The 16,066-nt window shown below is 48.1% G+C and overlaps 1 protein-coding gene across 7 annotated transcripts in view; it reads left to right on the forward strand.

The window, feature by feature from the left end:
* LOC139759472 (nuclear distribution protein nudE-like 1) overlaps positions 1 to 16,066 on the forward strand; it is a 228,957-nt gene that overhangs the window by 45,773 nt on the left and 167,118 nt on the right. For all 7 annotated transcript variants that reach the window (XR_011715065.1, XR_011715064.1, XR_011715066.1 and 4 more), the window contains exon 3: positions 11,962 to 12,115. Coding sequence is in view for 4 of the 7 variants with exons in the window: in XM_071681638.1 (XP_071537739.1) it covers positions 11,962 to 12,115 (154 nt within the window). In the remaining 3 variants the exon portion in view is untranslated. The remainder of the gene's footprint in view (positions 1 to 11,961; positions 12,116 to 16,066) is intronic.

Below are 16,066 nucleotides of genomic sequence, written 5' to 3' on the forward strand. Positions count from 1 at the left end.
GTGTATATAAGGTGTTTTGGGTAAGGGTCTTACGTTTTGTGACGTATTCTGGCCGTTTAGGTTGCTTTGCTATTGCGACAGGCTGGGAATCGTTGTGGACAAGGTCAAGTGATGATAATGAGGTGTTGGGTTGCGTTAGGCCGTGCTTTGTTGTGGGGTAGGCTGAGCAGTAGCTGCTGACCCTGGCACCAGGAGGAGCAGCAGCATGAGTCAGCAGATGTCTTTGGGAGTATGTGTATTTGTGTGTGTGTGTGTGTGTGTGTGTGTGTGTGTGTGTGTGTGTGTGTGTGTGTGTGTGTGTGTGTGTGGTTGGAGGCCTCTGACGTGTGTTGCCATAAGGGTTCGGGCAGGGACTATATGTAGACGCGTCGTGCATTTATCTCCTGCCCGCCTAAACACACTTTCTCTTCCAGCTCGGGTACGGCACTTGCCACAGGGTGTTGGGTAAGCCAAGGGAAGAGGCAGTTGTATTTAGTAAGAGAAGAACGAAGGTTTGGGGTGTAAGCCTCGGGAGTGGTTGGGTGAGAGTGAACTGGGGAGGAAAGAGAAGATAAAGGAAGGTGGTGGTGGTTGGTAGGGGAAGTTGTAGCGGGCTTACGGCAAGCCGAAGGGTGACCAAGAGAAGGGAAGTAGGTGGCGGAGGGGAGGAGGCCTGTCTTGCAGAGGGCGTATCCTCGGTGGTGGTATCGTGTCGTGGGTGGACGGGTGCGGGGAGAGGGGAGCACAGGTTACTGAGGGGCGGCGGCGGCGGCAGGATTGATTTGATTGATTTGTGCCGGTAACCCAGGCAAATTTACTATGGACCCCATGTTCTTCCTGGAGCGGTAGCGCAGAAGGATTACAGGGGGTCACAAAGGATCTTAGTCAGACCCCAGTGGGGTGAGATTACATAAGATGTCACATTTCATAACAGGTATTTCAGTACAAACATTACATAGTTTCATATGGTAAGTTTTACCGACTAGATGCAAAAAGTGGATACAAACTTCAAAATTTCAGGTATCTTGTTATTAACAATGTGTTGTTGTGACATTTTTATTAGGGTTTATTTAGACCTATTCCCAAAAGACACTATTATTTTTTTCACTTTCTAAGACGTGTGTTCTAGGTTGTGTCCAAACTTTGACCACAAACTTTACACTTCTCGTGATGAACGTCTCCAGGTTATCTAAAGCGCTAGTATTAGAGGTGTCATGGCCTGACAACTTAAAGCAGAGGGTCTGGCTGGCCGCGTCGACTCACCCGGTGACTGGGTCGTCGCAAGACGTGCCTCTCAGGCAGCCACGACCAGCGTGTAACAGATTAACATGACTGATCGACCCACAGTTAACGTTAACCTTTGGGTATGTAGCCTTGTGGCTGGTGTACTAAGAGGGCTAACATGAGGCAGTTCTCAGCTTGATGCACTGGTGGGTGGGAGGATTCGGTTCCTTAGCCACAGCCCATGAAACGAATAATATACACATTGACAAGTTTGCCAGGTAAGTGGGTTAATGGAAAGTACGAGGAGCGTTTTCCCGGAGGGGGCGGTAGCACTTCACAAGAAGACTGTCTGTACATAGCTAGATTCTAGTCATCATGTAATTGTTGGTATCAAAGTAGTACACACCAAGGCTTTGTCATGGACGAACTAAAAGTATATTACTACGCAACTTTCCCTTCGTATATCAGTCCTGATTGAGGGTTTATGTATAATGAGCACTTACTGGATGAGACTAATGATGTGCAGATTTGTTTCGTACATATTGAAGATTGGATTGCGATATTGAGGCGGCAATGAACAGATGTTCGTCAAGATTATCGTGTATATAATTAATTTTTTTTCACATGTATCATCTGGTACCACTGGTTGACATTATCTTCCACCACAGCTGGGAATAGATTACGCTGAAACTGAGATTGTTGTTACGTGAATGTTGCCCCTGTGCCTTGTAACATTCTGATGGCCAAAGATGATATTTTTTTTCTCAAAAATTTTGAACATGATTACGCTTCCTGATCTTTTATTGTCACAGATGAAGAAAGTATTTGGATTTTACTTTTGACATCGTCAGCGTGTTACTGCGATGCATCAACGACAAATATGTATTCACTTGTCGTCCTCCTGTTGCTTTGACATCTACTATTTCCAACGTCTTTGAATCCCTCTCCTCAACTCCCATATCCTCAGATATCTTGAATCTCATGGTGTTCTCTCTGATCACCATCATAGATTTCATAAGATGGGATCTGCTGGTGATATTCTGTCCTCTCTTATTAAAGTCTGGTCATCATCCCTGAAAGATATTGGGAGTGTCTTGTGTACTTGCCTTCGATACATCCAAAGTTTTTGACAGGGCGTGACATCGGGGTCTCATCTCTGAGCTCCCTTCTTTTGGCCTCCCTCCCTCACTTTGCTCTCGTATCCTCTCTGGTCGATCTTTCTCCGTGGTTGTTGATGGATCAGCATACCTTCCATCTCCCCATCAACACCGGTGTCCTTGGATGTCCTGGCTTGTTTCCTACGCTGCTTTTTATCAACGATTTCCTCTCCTCTACAAATAACCAATCGCCTTCATATGTTGAAGGCTCAACACTGCATTCCTTCACAGCCTTCACTTCCGCTCCAACTTCTCTCACTTGATTTGCCTGTTTTGTCTCGACACAACTTCCTCAATCTTGGGCGGGATATCCCATATGGGTAAACAAAATGTGTTTGATGATGCCTCCAAGATCCAGTGTCTGCCCATTTCTCAGTCGAAAATTCCTCACAACTTTCGTCTCTCCTTTAATGGCTGTGTGATTCCACCTCTTGACTTGAAGAACATACTTGGTTTTACCGTAACATCCACACTATCTTGGAAAAAAACCCACGTAACGGAAATAGCCAAGTCTGCTTCCACGAAACGGGGATTCCTGCTTAAGATGTCGAAATTCCTTTTCTTCCGAGCTGCTGCTCCTTTTAAACAAGGGATTGATCCCTCATTGTATGGAGTACTGCTCTCACATCTTGGAGTGTGGTTCCAACTCCAAGTTCGTTATCATCTCTCCCAGGCTAACTTCAAAACTTGATCCTCTTGCCCTACGACGCACGGTTGGGTTCACTTTCCCTCTTCTACAGGTATGTCGTAGGTTTTTGCTCCCGAGAGCTGGGTGTTTGCGTGTGTGCCCCCATCACTAGCCAGAGCACGCAGTACTCGTCAGGCTGCTGCGTCACCACACATGATTGCTGTGTGGCCCCTGGCAACTCCTCGGGTGGGCTGTTTTAATTACGTTTTTTTTTTTTTCCCAGACGCCTTGAGGCCTTGGAACGCTATACACTCTCGTGTCTCTTGTCGGTAAAACTTACCATATGAAACTATGTGGCTTATGTAATGAAATACTTGTTATGAATTGGAACATGTAATATGAACCCACTAGGGTCTGACTGTGACCATTTGTGACCCCCTGTAATCCTTTGACCCTACCGCCCACAGGATGAGCATAGGATGCACAATAAACTTGCTGGGGTTACCGGCGCAAATCAATCAAATTTCATGTGTTTCCCAGTAGCTGTGGCCTGAGTCACGCTTTTTTTTTTTTTTTTTTTTCTTTAGAAGACAGATTTTTCACTAACTCGGAAATTCGTAAATACTTCTCTCTGTCTCTTTCTAACCTCCGCCTGTTTCAATTTCGTCCCTGCCTTAATGTGGACTTTTGCCCGTGACTGGACGAAACCTCCAAGAAATGAAAACAAACACCTGACTGAAGCAATATCCCCCTTTATACACCTCACGTAGTCCACCTTGCCGACTGTATGGAACTGTCTGAAACCTCCTGTCCTTTGTGAACTGAGTCAGGTTGAGCTTGTCTGTGTTCTTCTCTCTGCTGTGTTGGATACAACGCCGGTACGGGCCTTGGACATGATGATCTGACACTTCAGGGTGAGGTCAGAGGTCAGGCCGTCATACTGGAGAAGCTCACAGCAGTGCTGAGGGGTTGCACCTGTAACGTACCTTCGTGTTGCCCAAGGAGGGTAAAGTCGTGCTCAAGGATCGCACCATCGTGCTCAAGGATCGCACCGTCGTGCTCAAGGAACGTATCAGTCGTGCTCAAGGATCGTATCATCGTGCTCAAGGATCGTACCATCGTGCTTAAGGAACGTACCGTCGGTGTTTAAGGATCGTACCATCGTGCTCAGTAATCGTACCGTCCTGCTCAAGGGATTCAGGAACTCAAGTCTCCTGATTATACAGCCAGTACCATGCCTCTATCCTTCCTTGCTCAGTCAGACGACACCTCGCTCTCTTCCTGCCAAGCCTCAACGGCGCTCCTTTTCCCTTTGATTTGTTGCCGGTGTCCCGGCTGATTCATGGTACGCCCCATGCTCATCCTGTGAGCGGTAGCGCCAAAGGATTACATGGGGTCTCCTCCCATTTCCTCCTCCAATAGAGCGCTCTCTCTCTCTCTCTCTCTCTCTCTCTCTCTCTCTCTCTCTCTCTCTCTCTCTCTCTCTCTCTCAGTTTGTGTGTATAGGTTATCGTTCCTGGTGACCGTGACGCATTCACGGGGCCGCCCAGGGACGAGCTCATAGGTTCGAATCCTGGTTTACGGCAGTCGGTCCACAGTGAACCCAGCTGTTCATCCTCCCCTCAGGGGTTAGTCGATAAAATTAGGTACCTGGCTCAGGCTTTGGTATAACATATATACATGTGTATAGCGTTAATGGGATGGGGGCCTTGGTTAGGGCCTCAGCTGTACGTGCCGTCTCAGCCAACGTTAAAAGAAAGAAAGAAAACGAACTCTACCCCTGTGTCTCCTGTCCTGGTGGTGATCGTTACGTGGAATCACCTAATCGACTCACCCACACGCAGTCCAACAATTGCCCAAGTAAACGGCGTACAGGGGATCTAGGGGAACGGGAGGAGGTAAAAAGAGAACACCATAGTCCCCGTTGTGAATGTGCTTCTTGAGACAGTTATGGGCTGCAGATGTTTGTGGGAGGCAGTGTAATCGCTGGAGCGGGATTAAATTGGTAATCTGGAAAGGAAAAAAAGTTGTACAGAGTAAGATTATTTTGTGTGATTGTGTTTTGCGTGGTACTATTTCCTCTTAGATTCTATGCTGACGTAATGTAGTGGATAGTAGTAGGCCAAGGTTGTGTACTGTAGGAATGCGGTGGTTTTTGAGTTATTCAAGATTGAGGTATGGACTTCTGCATGACACCGTCTCTGGTTCTGTCTTCTGTCCACCAATGTCAGTAACCGAGAACCGGATAGACTCTCCCACTTGAAACCTCCTGTCAGTTATTTAAAGTCCACATGACTTCCGTAAGCACATCGGCATTAGTGGGACTCAGTAAAAACTTTATAACTGTATATGTTGGAACCTAGGCATCAGGGATACATAGTAATATACACAAGGATAAGTGCGAAAAGGTTAATAGAACCTGACTTGTGTGCAATGATGATTCCTATATCTGATTGACGGTTGATCATGCCAATAGCTTCCACCTAAGAGATGTTGGAAATACAAACACAAGAGGAACATGACTGTCAGGGACCGACTTCAGTTCAGACTGCTGCCAGCAGGTACAAAGAACACTGGGAAGACCCAGGAGGTACTTCAAGAAAAAAAAAAAAAAAAACGTTTCTCCCAGAGTGTAGCAGACCACTCAGGTTACACAACATAGAGGAGATGGGAGAACCTGAAGGAACAAACAGCCCGGTAGACCAGACCCTGATTAGGTAAGCTCATGTCGCAGTCTGAGCTGCGGGGGTCGGGATTAAGTCTGGAAACCAGCTCGAGGTATATGTAAAGTGAAGCGAGTGTCTGGATTGTGATGCAGACTGGGAATGACTCGGGGACGTGTTGCCACTGTTGTGTATCGTGGTGAGGTACTTTTGACACTCGTGTTGCCCTAGTGTGGTACCTTGTATACCGTACCATATCTTAACCTGATATATCCTAACCCAATGAAGGGGATGACCATCTGGGGTAGGTGGGAGCCGCTGACGCTGCCAGGCATCTCGAACCCGAGGCTCTTGAGAGAGTGGTCGATGGCAACGGAGGCTGTATGCGTTCCATGGTAGATGTCTGAAGGTTTCCAGGTGGAGGCTGGGTGTGGGCAGCCAAGGTGAAAGGTGGTGGGGTGGGGTTAGGGTGAGGTAGGGTTGAGCAGGGCCAGTTCCGGCCACACCTGCTAACTGTGAGTCATATTTGGTGGTGCGGTATGGCGCCTGAACTTTGGCCAGCTGAAGGTGCGGCTTGCTACTACTACCACTACCATCATCCTCTGTACCATTCAGGTCTCTTCTTAATGCTGCTTTTGTCTTTGCTTTACCTCGTATCACCTTCCTTATGTCTTCTGTGTCTTTCGCCTCCTTCAAGTATCACTTGCCTGGCATATCCGTGTATCCGAGTCTCACCCCTACATCCTCCACCCCAGGTCCTGCTAATATTCAGGCCCATCTTCAAATGGCTTTGCCCACACTCCCTCCTCTGTCCATCAGTCCAACTTCCTCCACCGTCCTCTCGAGCTTCCTCCACCATCTTGCACCCCACTCCTGCCCCGCCTTCATTCATTTCTATTATCCTCTGGGCTCCCCTCCCTAACTTGACTGTTCCTTTCCCTTTGTTGTAATTTCCCATTCTTATCTCTCTCTCTGATTTACCTTACTTCCCGCTAATTTACCTTACTTCCCGCCACTGGTGTGGTTAGATGGAGTCTAATCTGCCATCACATCCCTCTCTGCATTCTCCAGAGGCTCAGTTCCTCATCCCGTACTTGCTAGCAGGTACCTCACCTCCCCCACCACTATTCCCTTAGGGCAGACCCCAGCCTCAGCACGCCGTCCGTTCATTACACCTCCCCACCGCCGACAACGTAGTAGTCTGTCTCACACCCACAGTACCTTCCTGCACCATAGCCTCAGTCTGCTGCCTTTCCCAGGTGCAACCCGACCATCATCTGTACACTCCTATCTCGTGTCCCTCTTTCTTACCGCTGTTGTTCTTGCCTCCACCCCCGTTTGCTGCACCTCCTGTTCCCCCTCCCCGCTCCTGTGGGCAGGTAGTGAGTCACTCTCCTCATACCTTGCTGCACCCAAGCCGCCCGCCCGCCGCCCGCACCCACCGTAGCACGGATCACTGATCCGCGTCACAGGTACATCTTACCAGCACCGCCTCTTCCCCCCGCTCCCAGCAGTAACAACTCCTCCACCCTGACACTACAGTAGTGCTACCCTCCCTTCCACACCAGCGCCGCCGCCACCACCACCACTCGCCTTGTCCTTGCACATATTTATATGCCTCTAGACTACCCAGCACGTCCTCACACTATCCTTCGTAGTGCAGTTGTTGTTGGCTCGGTGTTTAAATCTCCCGGCGGGAAGGTACTTGCACCACACTGGCCACAGGTGTAAGCGTTACCTCGCCTGGTGATGCTGAGCTTGAGGCCGGGATGACTCGGGTACACAGTAATCCTTTGTGTGTCGACTGCATCTTCGCTCGTCTCCTCTCCACATGCCCAGAACATGCAGCACATACATCCTAGGTCGGTCATCTCAGACTGTATGGTCGGTGTCTGCCGGTAACACCTCCTGCTGTGGTAGGGGGATGTGCGCTCCTGCTGTGTCAACAGGCTAGGATGGTTGTGTCCCCCAGAGGTCTTGTTGGTTGGGGACCGATGTGGTACCACAGTTTTTCACGTCATATTGCAATCCCTCATCAAGTCTTAGACTTGATAAGTAGGCAAAAGCATGTATCGTCATGCACCTCCTCTGTATGCTTGCATGCCCGCGCGCCTGTTTGCTGTGTGCCTGCTTTCCTGCTCATTCCCGTGCCTGACGTGGGTGTGTCTGTCGCTTTGAATATGTACATATTATTATATTTGCCTGGCTTTTTCCATTTTCTCGCTCGCAGAGAATCGTGCTTCTAGAAATTTACACCACGATGATTTAGCATTTCATTAAGTGTCGAAGAAGGAAAATATGTTTATATTGGTTGGTAAAGATTATGAGAAGGATGTGGTTCATAAGGTAAACTTGGGAAGCAGGAGTGTCTTTTGGAGCTGAAGGCACGTTGTGAGTCGTGGGCGTTGACGGTGTTAGTGAGGGAAGAATACGTATTTCCCCCGTTGGCGAGCGAGGTCCTTGGGTTTGTGGTGTTGTTGGTGGCTGAGCTTGATTATGGGACTGAAGGTGAGGTTGCTGAGATCTTTGTGGTCGCTGGAGGAGTGTGTTGATTGTGACGGGGTTGGGGAGGGAGGGAGGAAAGGAGGAGTGGTAGGGCTTCGTCAGGAGATCGTGAAGAAAACGTAAGGAAGAGAGTGGACTGTGTGAAGCACCAGTGTAGTCCAGCGGGGGTCGGTGTGTTTGCATGGATGAGTTGTGCTTGGAGGTCATTCTTTGTCTTTTATGTCAGAGGCTCCAGTCGCGGACTTAAAGTGAAACATAAGAAAGGGCTGATGGAATAGAAAAGCAAAAGGAGGAGAGATAATCTGTAACTTTTGGATTGATTTGTGCCGGTCAACGATTACTGTACAGTGTATACCCCACGTTCATCCTTTGAGCGGAAGCACAAATGGATTACAGAGGTGAGAAAGGGATTTTGTCCGCCAGTCTTTTGAAAAGGAGGAGGGCGTGCATCTTAGGAAAGATATAACGTGTTAAAGGCCTCAGAAGACTCACTAATGTAAGGACAGTCATCACAACGGCTCGTCCAGGAGTTGCCAGGCATGGGCCACAGACTTGGTAGAGAGTGTTTGTGGCCTTTAGAATTATCTTCATCACCTGAAGGTGTTGAGGATTTTTTTTCCGGGTGGTGGAGGCAGGAGCTTGACGTTGACGGCCTTCGTGATCCTAGCAGTTGGTAGACACTGAAGCCCATACACCCACCAGCACCATACAGCACGGGGCTTGCTGGGTTCCAGAGAAAAACTTCGTGAAATACTTCACCTTTTGGCACTAAGTAAGACAGTGTAGTGTAACAGAGGAAGGTGGAGGGATGCCATGTTAATGGTTAGGATCATCCTAGTGTTTTGCTGCACACAAGGCAAACTTGGTGACACTCACACCGGGAGAGATATCTTCTTTTCCCCGATGTTCCTCTCGTGTAACATCAGAACCGAAGATCGCAGTGTTAGGATACAAGCTTCGTGCTCTGTCCGGATGGATTATCCATGAAAACGGAGGGGATAAAAGATATGGGTCCAGATGTAAAGAGAATGGAGAGATTTGCTGGGATGCGTCCTTGTCTGGGTTCTTGTCGGACATGAGGAGTGGACCGAGACCTGGCCAGCTTCACCGTATGGACAGATCTTGTGTCGGGAGTTAACGGTGTTGCGTGGACACGCCTTGCAGTCCCGTCTGGTGCGGTTAACATTTCTCTCTAGATCTGGTTGGTTGTGTAGCGACGGATGCGGTATCTTTGACGCCCTGAGCGCGTCCGTGCCACCGACAGGCATGATGACCGTATTATTTGACGCGTCCCTTAAGGATCAGGTCAGAGGTCACGCCGTCGGCCTTAAGGGGTATTAGTAACGAAAGAAAATGTACAAATGTTGGAGTGACGTGTTACGCACTGGGATGAATATTGGGTGTGTGATGATCGGGCTTATTCTGGGTTCGGAGGGAAAAATTATTGCGGTATACCGCGTTTTTTTTTGTCTTTTTTTTTGTAACAAATACGAGGGTATGTATTGCGGTACACCACACTCCCAAAATAGTCATTCATTGTGACCATAGTGGCCATATTAGCGGGCCATATGTGTGATAGTGGTAGTCACCGGGTGATGTGGTGCATTTCGAGATTTTGTTTAGGGCTGCAGTGTTCTATGATAATATTAACTAATTGAAAACAGGAACTTCCTATTTAACATTCGATACGTAACGTCCTTGTGCTAATCATGTAGCTGGTGCCTATTTAACATTCGATACGTAACGCCCTTGAACTGATCATGTATCTGGTGTGGAAATCCTAATGATGTATTATTACTCCGGGTTTTGTGTCAGTGTTTCGTCCACGGAAATTGGCGAAAGGTACGGTACGGCAGAGGTGGTGCAGCACGGTGCCTGACCGGTGCTATACTGACGCACCGGTGTACTGGTGGCACCAGACCCTTCCCTCTACTGACGCACCGGTGTACTGGTGGCACCAGACCCTTCCCTCTACTCTTATGGTACAGTAGACCTTGATCTTGTGTCTCAAGGAGAAGTATGGTGTTAAGTGACCCGTTGGTGGTAAGTAGATGACCTGGTGATGCTGAGTAGGTGACCTGGTGGTGTTAGGTAGGTGACCTGGTGATGTTAAGTAGATGACCTGGTGATTTTGAGTAGGTGACGTGGTGGTGTTAAGTAGGTGACCTGGTGGTGTTAAGTAGATGACCTTGTGATGCTGAGTAGGTGACCTGGTGTTGTTAAGTAGGTGACCTGGTGGTGTTAAGTAGATGACCTGGTGATGTTTACTTGGGCAGGCTGAGGCGCATGTGGTGGTGGTGATGGTGATCACCAGCAGGGATTCTGGTACAGATGGTGATCACCAGCAAGGACTCTGGTACAGATGGTGATCAGGGCTTTGAGGTGGGACTTGTACTGGGGAATGTGAAGGCCAAGCGGAAGTTAGAAGTGGTGGCACTGGTGGTGGTTGCTGTAGGACGGGGTGCAGGTGTTGGGGGCTAGGGTTAGTGATGGTGGGGGTGGTGGTGGGGATTCTGGAAGCCCGGCAGGAGTGTTGGTGGAGGCCAGAGGCAGTAGGGGGCGAGTGGTGGTGGTTGGTTAGTGAGGACTGGGGAGGCCAGGCGAGGGTCGGGGTGGGAGGCCAGAGGCAGTGGGAGTGGTGGTGTATGAGTCGTTCTTGATGCATCTGGCCCCCGCCGTTTGTTGAACAAAACCTGTTTTATTTTATTGTTGAGGTTGGCGTCATGCGGGTGCACTTCCCGCGTTACCTGCGGCATGCGGTACGTGGCGGCGCAGTCACGTGGGATCATGATGGAAGCCTGGGTGTAGCAAGGCCTGGGCCAATAAGACGTGGCACGTACAAAAGAAGGTGCACACGAGCAGCTTGTGTTTACTGTGCGAACAATGGCCGGGGGTTCGTGGTCCGTGTCAACACGCTGGAGGAGACACTGCACACGGACCAAACTGGTTACCTGTAATGTGCTACCCTCCCTCCCTCCCTCCCTCACTCCCTTCCTCCTTCTTCCGGGTGGCACTTCTTGTCGTGCACAGTTCCTTAGGCTTACATTCATCGTATGTATCTAGCAGACCACAGCACATAACACATGAATGTATAATGTCATGTTATTATAGGCTGCTGGAATATATATATATATATATATATATATATATATATCCCTGGGGATAGGGAAGAAAGAATACTTCCCACGTATTCCCTTCGTGTCGTAGAAGGTGACTAAAAGGGGAGGGAGCGAGGGGCTAGAAATCCTCCCCTCCCGTTTTGCTTTTTCCAAAAGAAGGAACAGAGAAGGTGGCCAAGTGAGGATATTCCCTCTGAGGCTCAGTCCTCTGTTCTTAATGCTACCTTGCTAACGCGGGAAATGGCGAATACGTATGACAAAAAAAAAAAAAATATATATATATATATATATATATATATATGTATATATATATATATATATATATATATATATATATATATATATATATGTATATATATATAAAACCCAGTTTAGGGAAGTATTTTTGAGCGTTGATTTTACACATATTGTATCTAGTTTGCATGTTGTCGAACAAAACTCTGCACCGAACGTAACTGCTTGCATGATGTACTTCGAGCGTTGGTTCTTTGGCCTCGGGGAAGACGCTAGTGAATATTAGTAGATATGTGTAGCATATTATTATTATTATTATTAATATTATTACTATTATTATTATTATTATTATTATTATTATTATTATTATTATTATTATTATTATTATTATCTGTTTCTTCTAGTCATATGTATACAATGTTATCTTCAAGCGTGTTCCTTCTCTCTTACAGCTTGGAGGAGACCCGAGAAGAGTTGGAGGAGTTCCAAAGCGGGAGCCGGGAGCTGGAGGCGGAGCTGGAGGCGCAGCTGGAGCAAACGGAGGGCCGTTGCTCTGAGTACCAGTCACAGCTCAACCGCCTGGCCATAGAGAACGATTCCCTCAAGGTACGTACGATGTGCCGCCTCCCTCACCCAGTGGAAATTTGTTCAGGAAAATGTTGTTCCAGTGTCGGTGGCCGGGCGGGTAATCACTGGAACGTTTTGTGGTACAGTTCAGCAGTCGAACTGGTTGCCCCATGTCACTCTTTTCGAAGGACTTGAGCTGATCCTTCCCTTTAAAGACTCGATATTCCTTCGAAAAAAAAAAAATGCATTTTCTCTTTCTGGGATGCGTTGAAATTTACACGGGCTGGAACCCCTGTCACCTCGCTTCTGTTGTCCCTGGAGTTAAACTCTGACGTCAGCGCTGTCTCGTGTGGGTGGCTGGCTCCTCCTCCTCCCGATACACAGCCCAGGTAAATAAGAAATTGGAATCGCTAGGGGGTTCTGCCAGATGTGGCGTATGCCAGGGGACGGTGATGTCATACCTGAGTCTTTATTTGGCTATTTTCCTACTTACGAAAACTTTTTTTTTTTTCTATGGCGTATGACAAGACAAACTTTATAGTCAATCAGGTCTTGTGTTGGTTTTATTAAAGGTGTTGTCTGGTCATCGTGGTTTTGTGTGTCTCTTTAGCCTTCCCCAGGTGACGAAGAGTTGCGCTCGGAAATAACCTCAAGGTTTTCTTGTATGGGTGATGTTTATATCCTTAACCCCTTGGTAGTTTGGCCATTAACGTGATCCTCATGGGTCACGTCGGAAACTACGCCGTTATACGGAAGAGTCTCTTCGCTGTGGTCACGGCCCGTATCAGCTGGTGTCGTGCCCAAGGGCTGAAGTGTCGTGTTTATATAAGGGCCGTACGTATACAGCCGCAGTGAAGGGGTTGAGGATACACCAGGCCAATGTTCATAAGGACGGCTGTTGTCGTCGGTGTGTTTATAGCGGTATCGGATACCTGGGTCTTCATCTTCCCACACCAACACACCGTCATCCTAAGGGAGGTACCTGGAGGTGGTGACACCGGTTAGTCCAAGGAGCCGGTATTTCCAGTGATGTTTACCCTCGGCCAGACGTACGGGTGTCTGGACCTGATTAACCAAATGGGGCTGCCTGACTCTCGTGCAGGGGAGAGAGAGAGAGAGAGAGAGAGAGAGAGAGAGAGAGAGAGAGAGAGAGAGAGAGAGAGATGCTGAATTGCGGCTGTTTAATTTAGTGATGGGTTTTGATGATTTGAGGCGGCCGCCCATTAGACCTCGTGCATGTTGCTCGACAATCAGGTGAATGTCCGTCATCTTTAAGGCGTTAATGATGACTTTTGATGTCGTTATTTGCGGGCAGTGTTTGCATATTCAGGAGAATATGAATAACGGAGATTAAAGTTACTGTGGCCCAGTGAATATACTCTTTATTATAGGTTTTTACCTTCACATGTTACATTGATGAAAAAAACTTTCCTTTAATATTTTTTTTGTACTTTTGTGTGAGTTATTGTGAGTGTTATGAATAACTTCATGTGAGTGAGGCAGGCATGGCGAGAGTGGTGCGTGGGAGGTCGGAGGCATGGCGAGAGTGGTGCGTGGGAGGTCGGTGTAGGTTATGGGGGGGAGGCGTGGCGTGAGGTGCTACGGGCCGACCACCCGGACGGGTCTCTCCTGCCGGAGGTGTTTGGTCACCCTATACGTGACCTGCTACTGGGAAGTCTGGCGGGGGCGGAATACGCCACTGATGGGGTAGCGTGTTGGTGCCAGGTAGCGATGGTGGGGAAGTAAGTGGCTTCCCACTTGTAATACCAGTGCCTTACTCCACCACCTGGATTGGATAAGACAGCTTGAGGCGCGATGAGGTTGTGTGATGTCGGGGAGACACGTTTGTTTCACCATCAGCAAACTTGTCATCACAGTAGTATGCAGAAGCCAGTTTGCCGGTGGTCCCTGGGCGAGCAGGTTTGTCATGGTTGGTTGGCTTGGCTTGCCAGGGACTCTGCCTGTGAAACGCTGCCGAAGAAGAACTTGCCCCCTTAAGCAGAAGCCTCACCGCGCTGGACCGTCGCTGGGTGTGTGCGTGGAGTGGTGGTGAGGAGAGGTGTCCGTGGTGGAGCGGCTTGGGAAATGTCCGCCCACCACATACCAACTTGTGTCTGACTGGCTCCTCTCCTGACACACACACACACACACACACACACACACACACACACACACACACACACACACACACACACGCCCCTCACGGATTTTATATTCTGCTTATTTTTAGAGCAAGTTTTTATGAGTTTTTGGCGTAAACGAGATTATCAGATTTACTTAGGAATGATGATATATATATATATATATATATATATATATATATATATATATATATATATATATATATATATGCAGAACCTTCACTTCACCAGACACCACTGGAAAGAAAATACTGTGAGTACTTTCGTTTCTGTCTGAGGATTATTCAACGAAAGTACTTACTGTTTATGTTTTCTCTTTCCACTGGTGATTGTTGCATATATATATATATATATATATATATATATATATATATATATATATATATATATATTCGCTATTTCCCGCGTTAGCAAGGTAGCGTTAAGAATAAAGGACTGAGCCTAAGAGGAAAAATCCTCACCTTGCCCCTTCTCTGTTCCATCCTTTGGAAAAGTAAAAAATCATACTTGATCGAGGTATCGCAAGGAAGCAGACGAAGAAAGACACACACACACACACACACACACACACACACACACACACACACACACACAACCCGACCGTATACTAAGCTGTGGAGAACGGGAGGGAAGAGCCTGTAGTCCATGTGTCCGGCAGTAAAGCACTTCCTCGGGTGTGTAGCTACGTTGCTGACGTCCGCCACCCTCCCCACTTTACGATGGTGTCCCGTCCCCCTTAACCATATCATTCCTTTTCGTCTTCCATTCGTGTATCAGTGTTTCCAGCTCTCTCACCGCTTCTCTTCCTCCTTCCACACCGTCACCACCTTTGGTTCTTATCGTTCCCTCTGCCCTTCACATGATCAGTTCCCGGCCTTGGTGATCATCCCACATGCCCGTCCAAGACGGCAGCTGCACCCGGGACTGCTGTGGTAACAGCATCGGTCACTGAGCCTGGCACCCACTCTGCTACTCTCACCACTTGTGCTATGGGGACGACTGTATCACCCTGGAACTTCGGGGGTACGAACCCCCAGAGCGTTGATGGCATAGCCTCTGAGATGACCTTTTAGGGTCAGGTCAAACGGGAAGGTCATCATGCCTAAGATCTCACCATCAGGATATGTGGTTATGCCGACGTGTTCGAGGATCGCACCGTTGTTCTCAAGGGGTTCGGGTCGGGTCAGTGCTGAACACTAGAACATGATCTGTTCAACTAATAACCGACTTTTCAATCTTAACTTTAGGAGGTCAAATTTTTAGGAATACGTTAGTGTTAGATATTTGGCTTCTCCCTAAGAATCAAAGATATAATAAGTCGTCATGTGAGTGTTTTGCTTCGCTCGTATCATTCTCACTCTTGATTTGGTTTTTCTATATTTGGTCGCAGGTTTCGAGTGAGCTCTGTCATTACCTCCACGACGAAGGTTAATCGTATTAAGTCACGAGTTAGTTGGGTTTAATTACGTCGTTTGATGTTACCAGAGGGGTGGGGGTCGCGTGCTGGCTAGCCTTGTATGGCTTCTAACCATGCAAGGGGAGATGGTGTCCCGGATCCTCACTTGCATGACAGAACCTCAAGCCATGCATGGGGTAGAAAGGGGCCCAGATGAGGTCCCGGTCCCACACCTGCATGACCTCCAGCCATGCATGGTAATATAGGATCACTGGGAGATTATTACCGGTTATTACACGCAATTTGCCAAACCCTCCCTCCTCCTTCCCCAGGGTGAGATCACAGCGAGTGCCTAACTCCCCGAGGAAGGTGATGCGGTAGTTTACATTCCAGTTAATGCACCCGGTCTGTCTTGAGAGAATGTGGTCATTTTGGCTTTCCAGAGAGATAGCC

Source organism: Panulirus ornatus, chromosome 33 (assembly GCF_036320965.1).
Source record: "Panulirus ornatus isolate Po-2019 chromosome 33, ASM3632096v1, whole genome shotgun sequence".
NCBI classification, from domain to species: domain Eukaryota; kingdom Metazoa; phylum Arthropoda; class Malacostraca; order Decapoda; family Palinuridae; genus Panulirus; species Panulirus ornatus.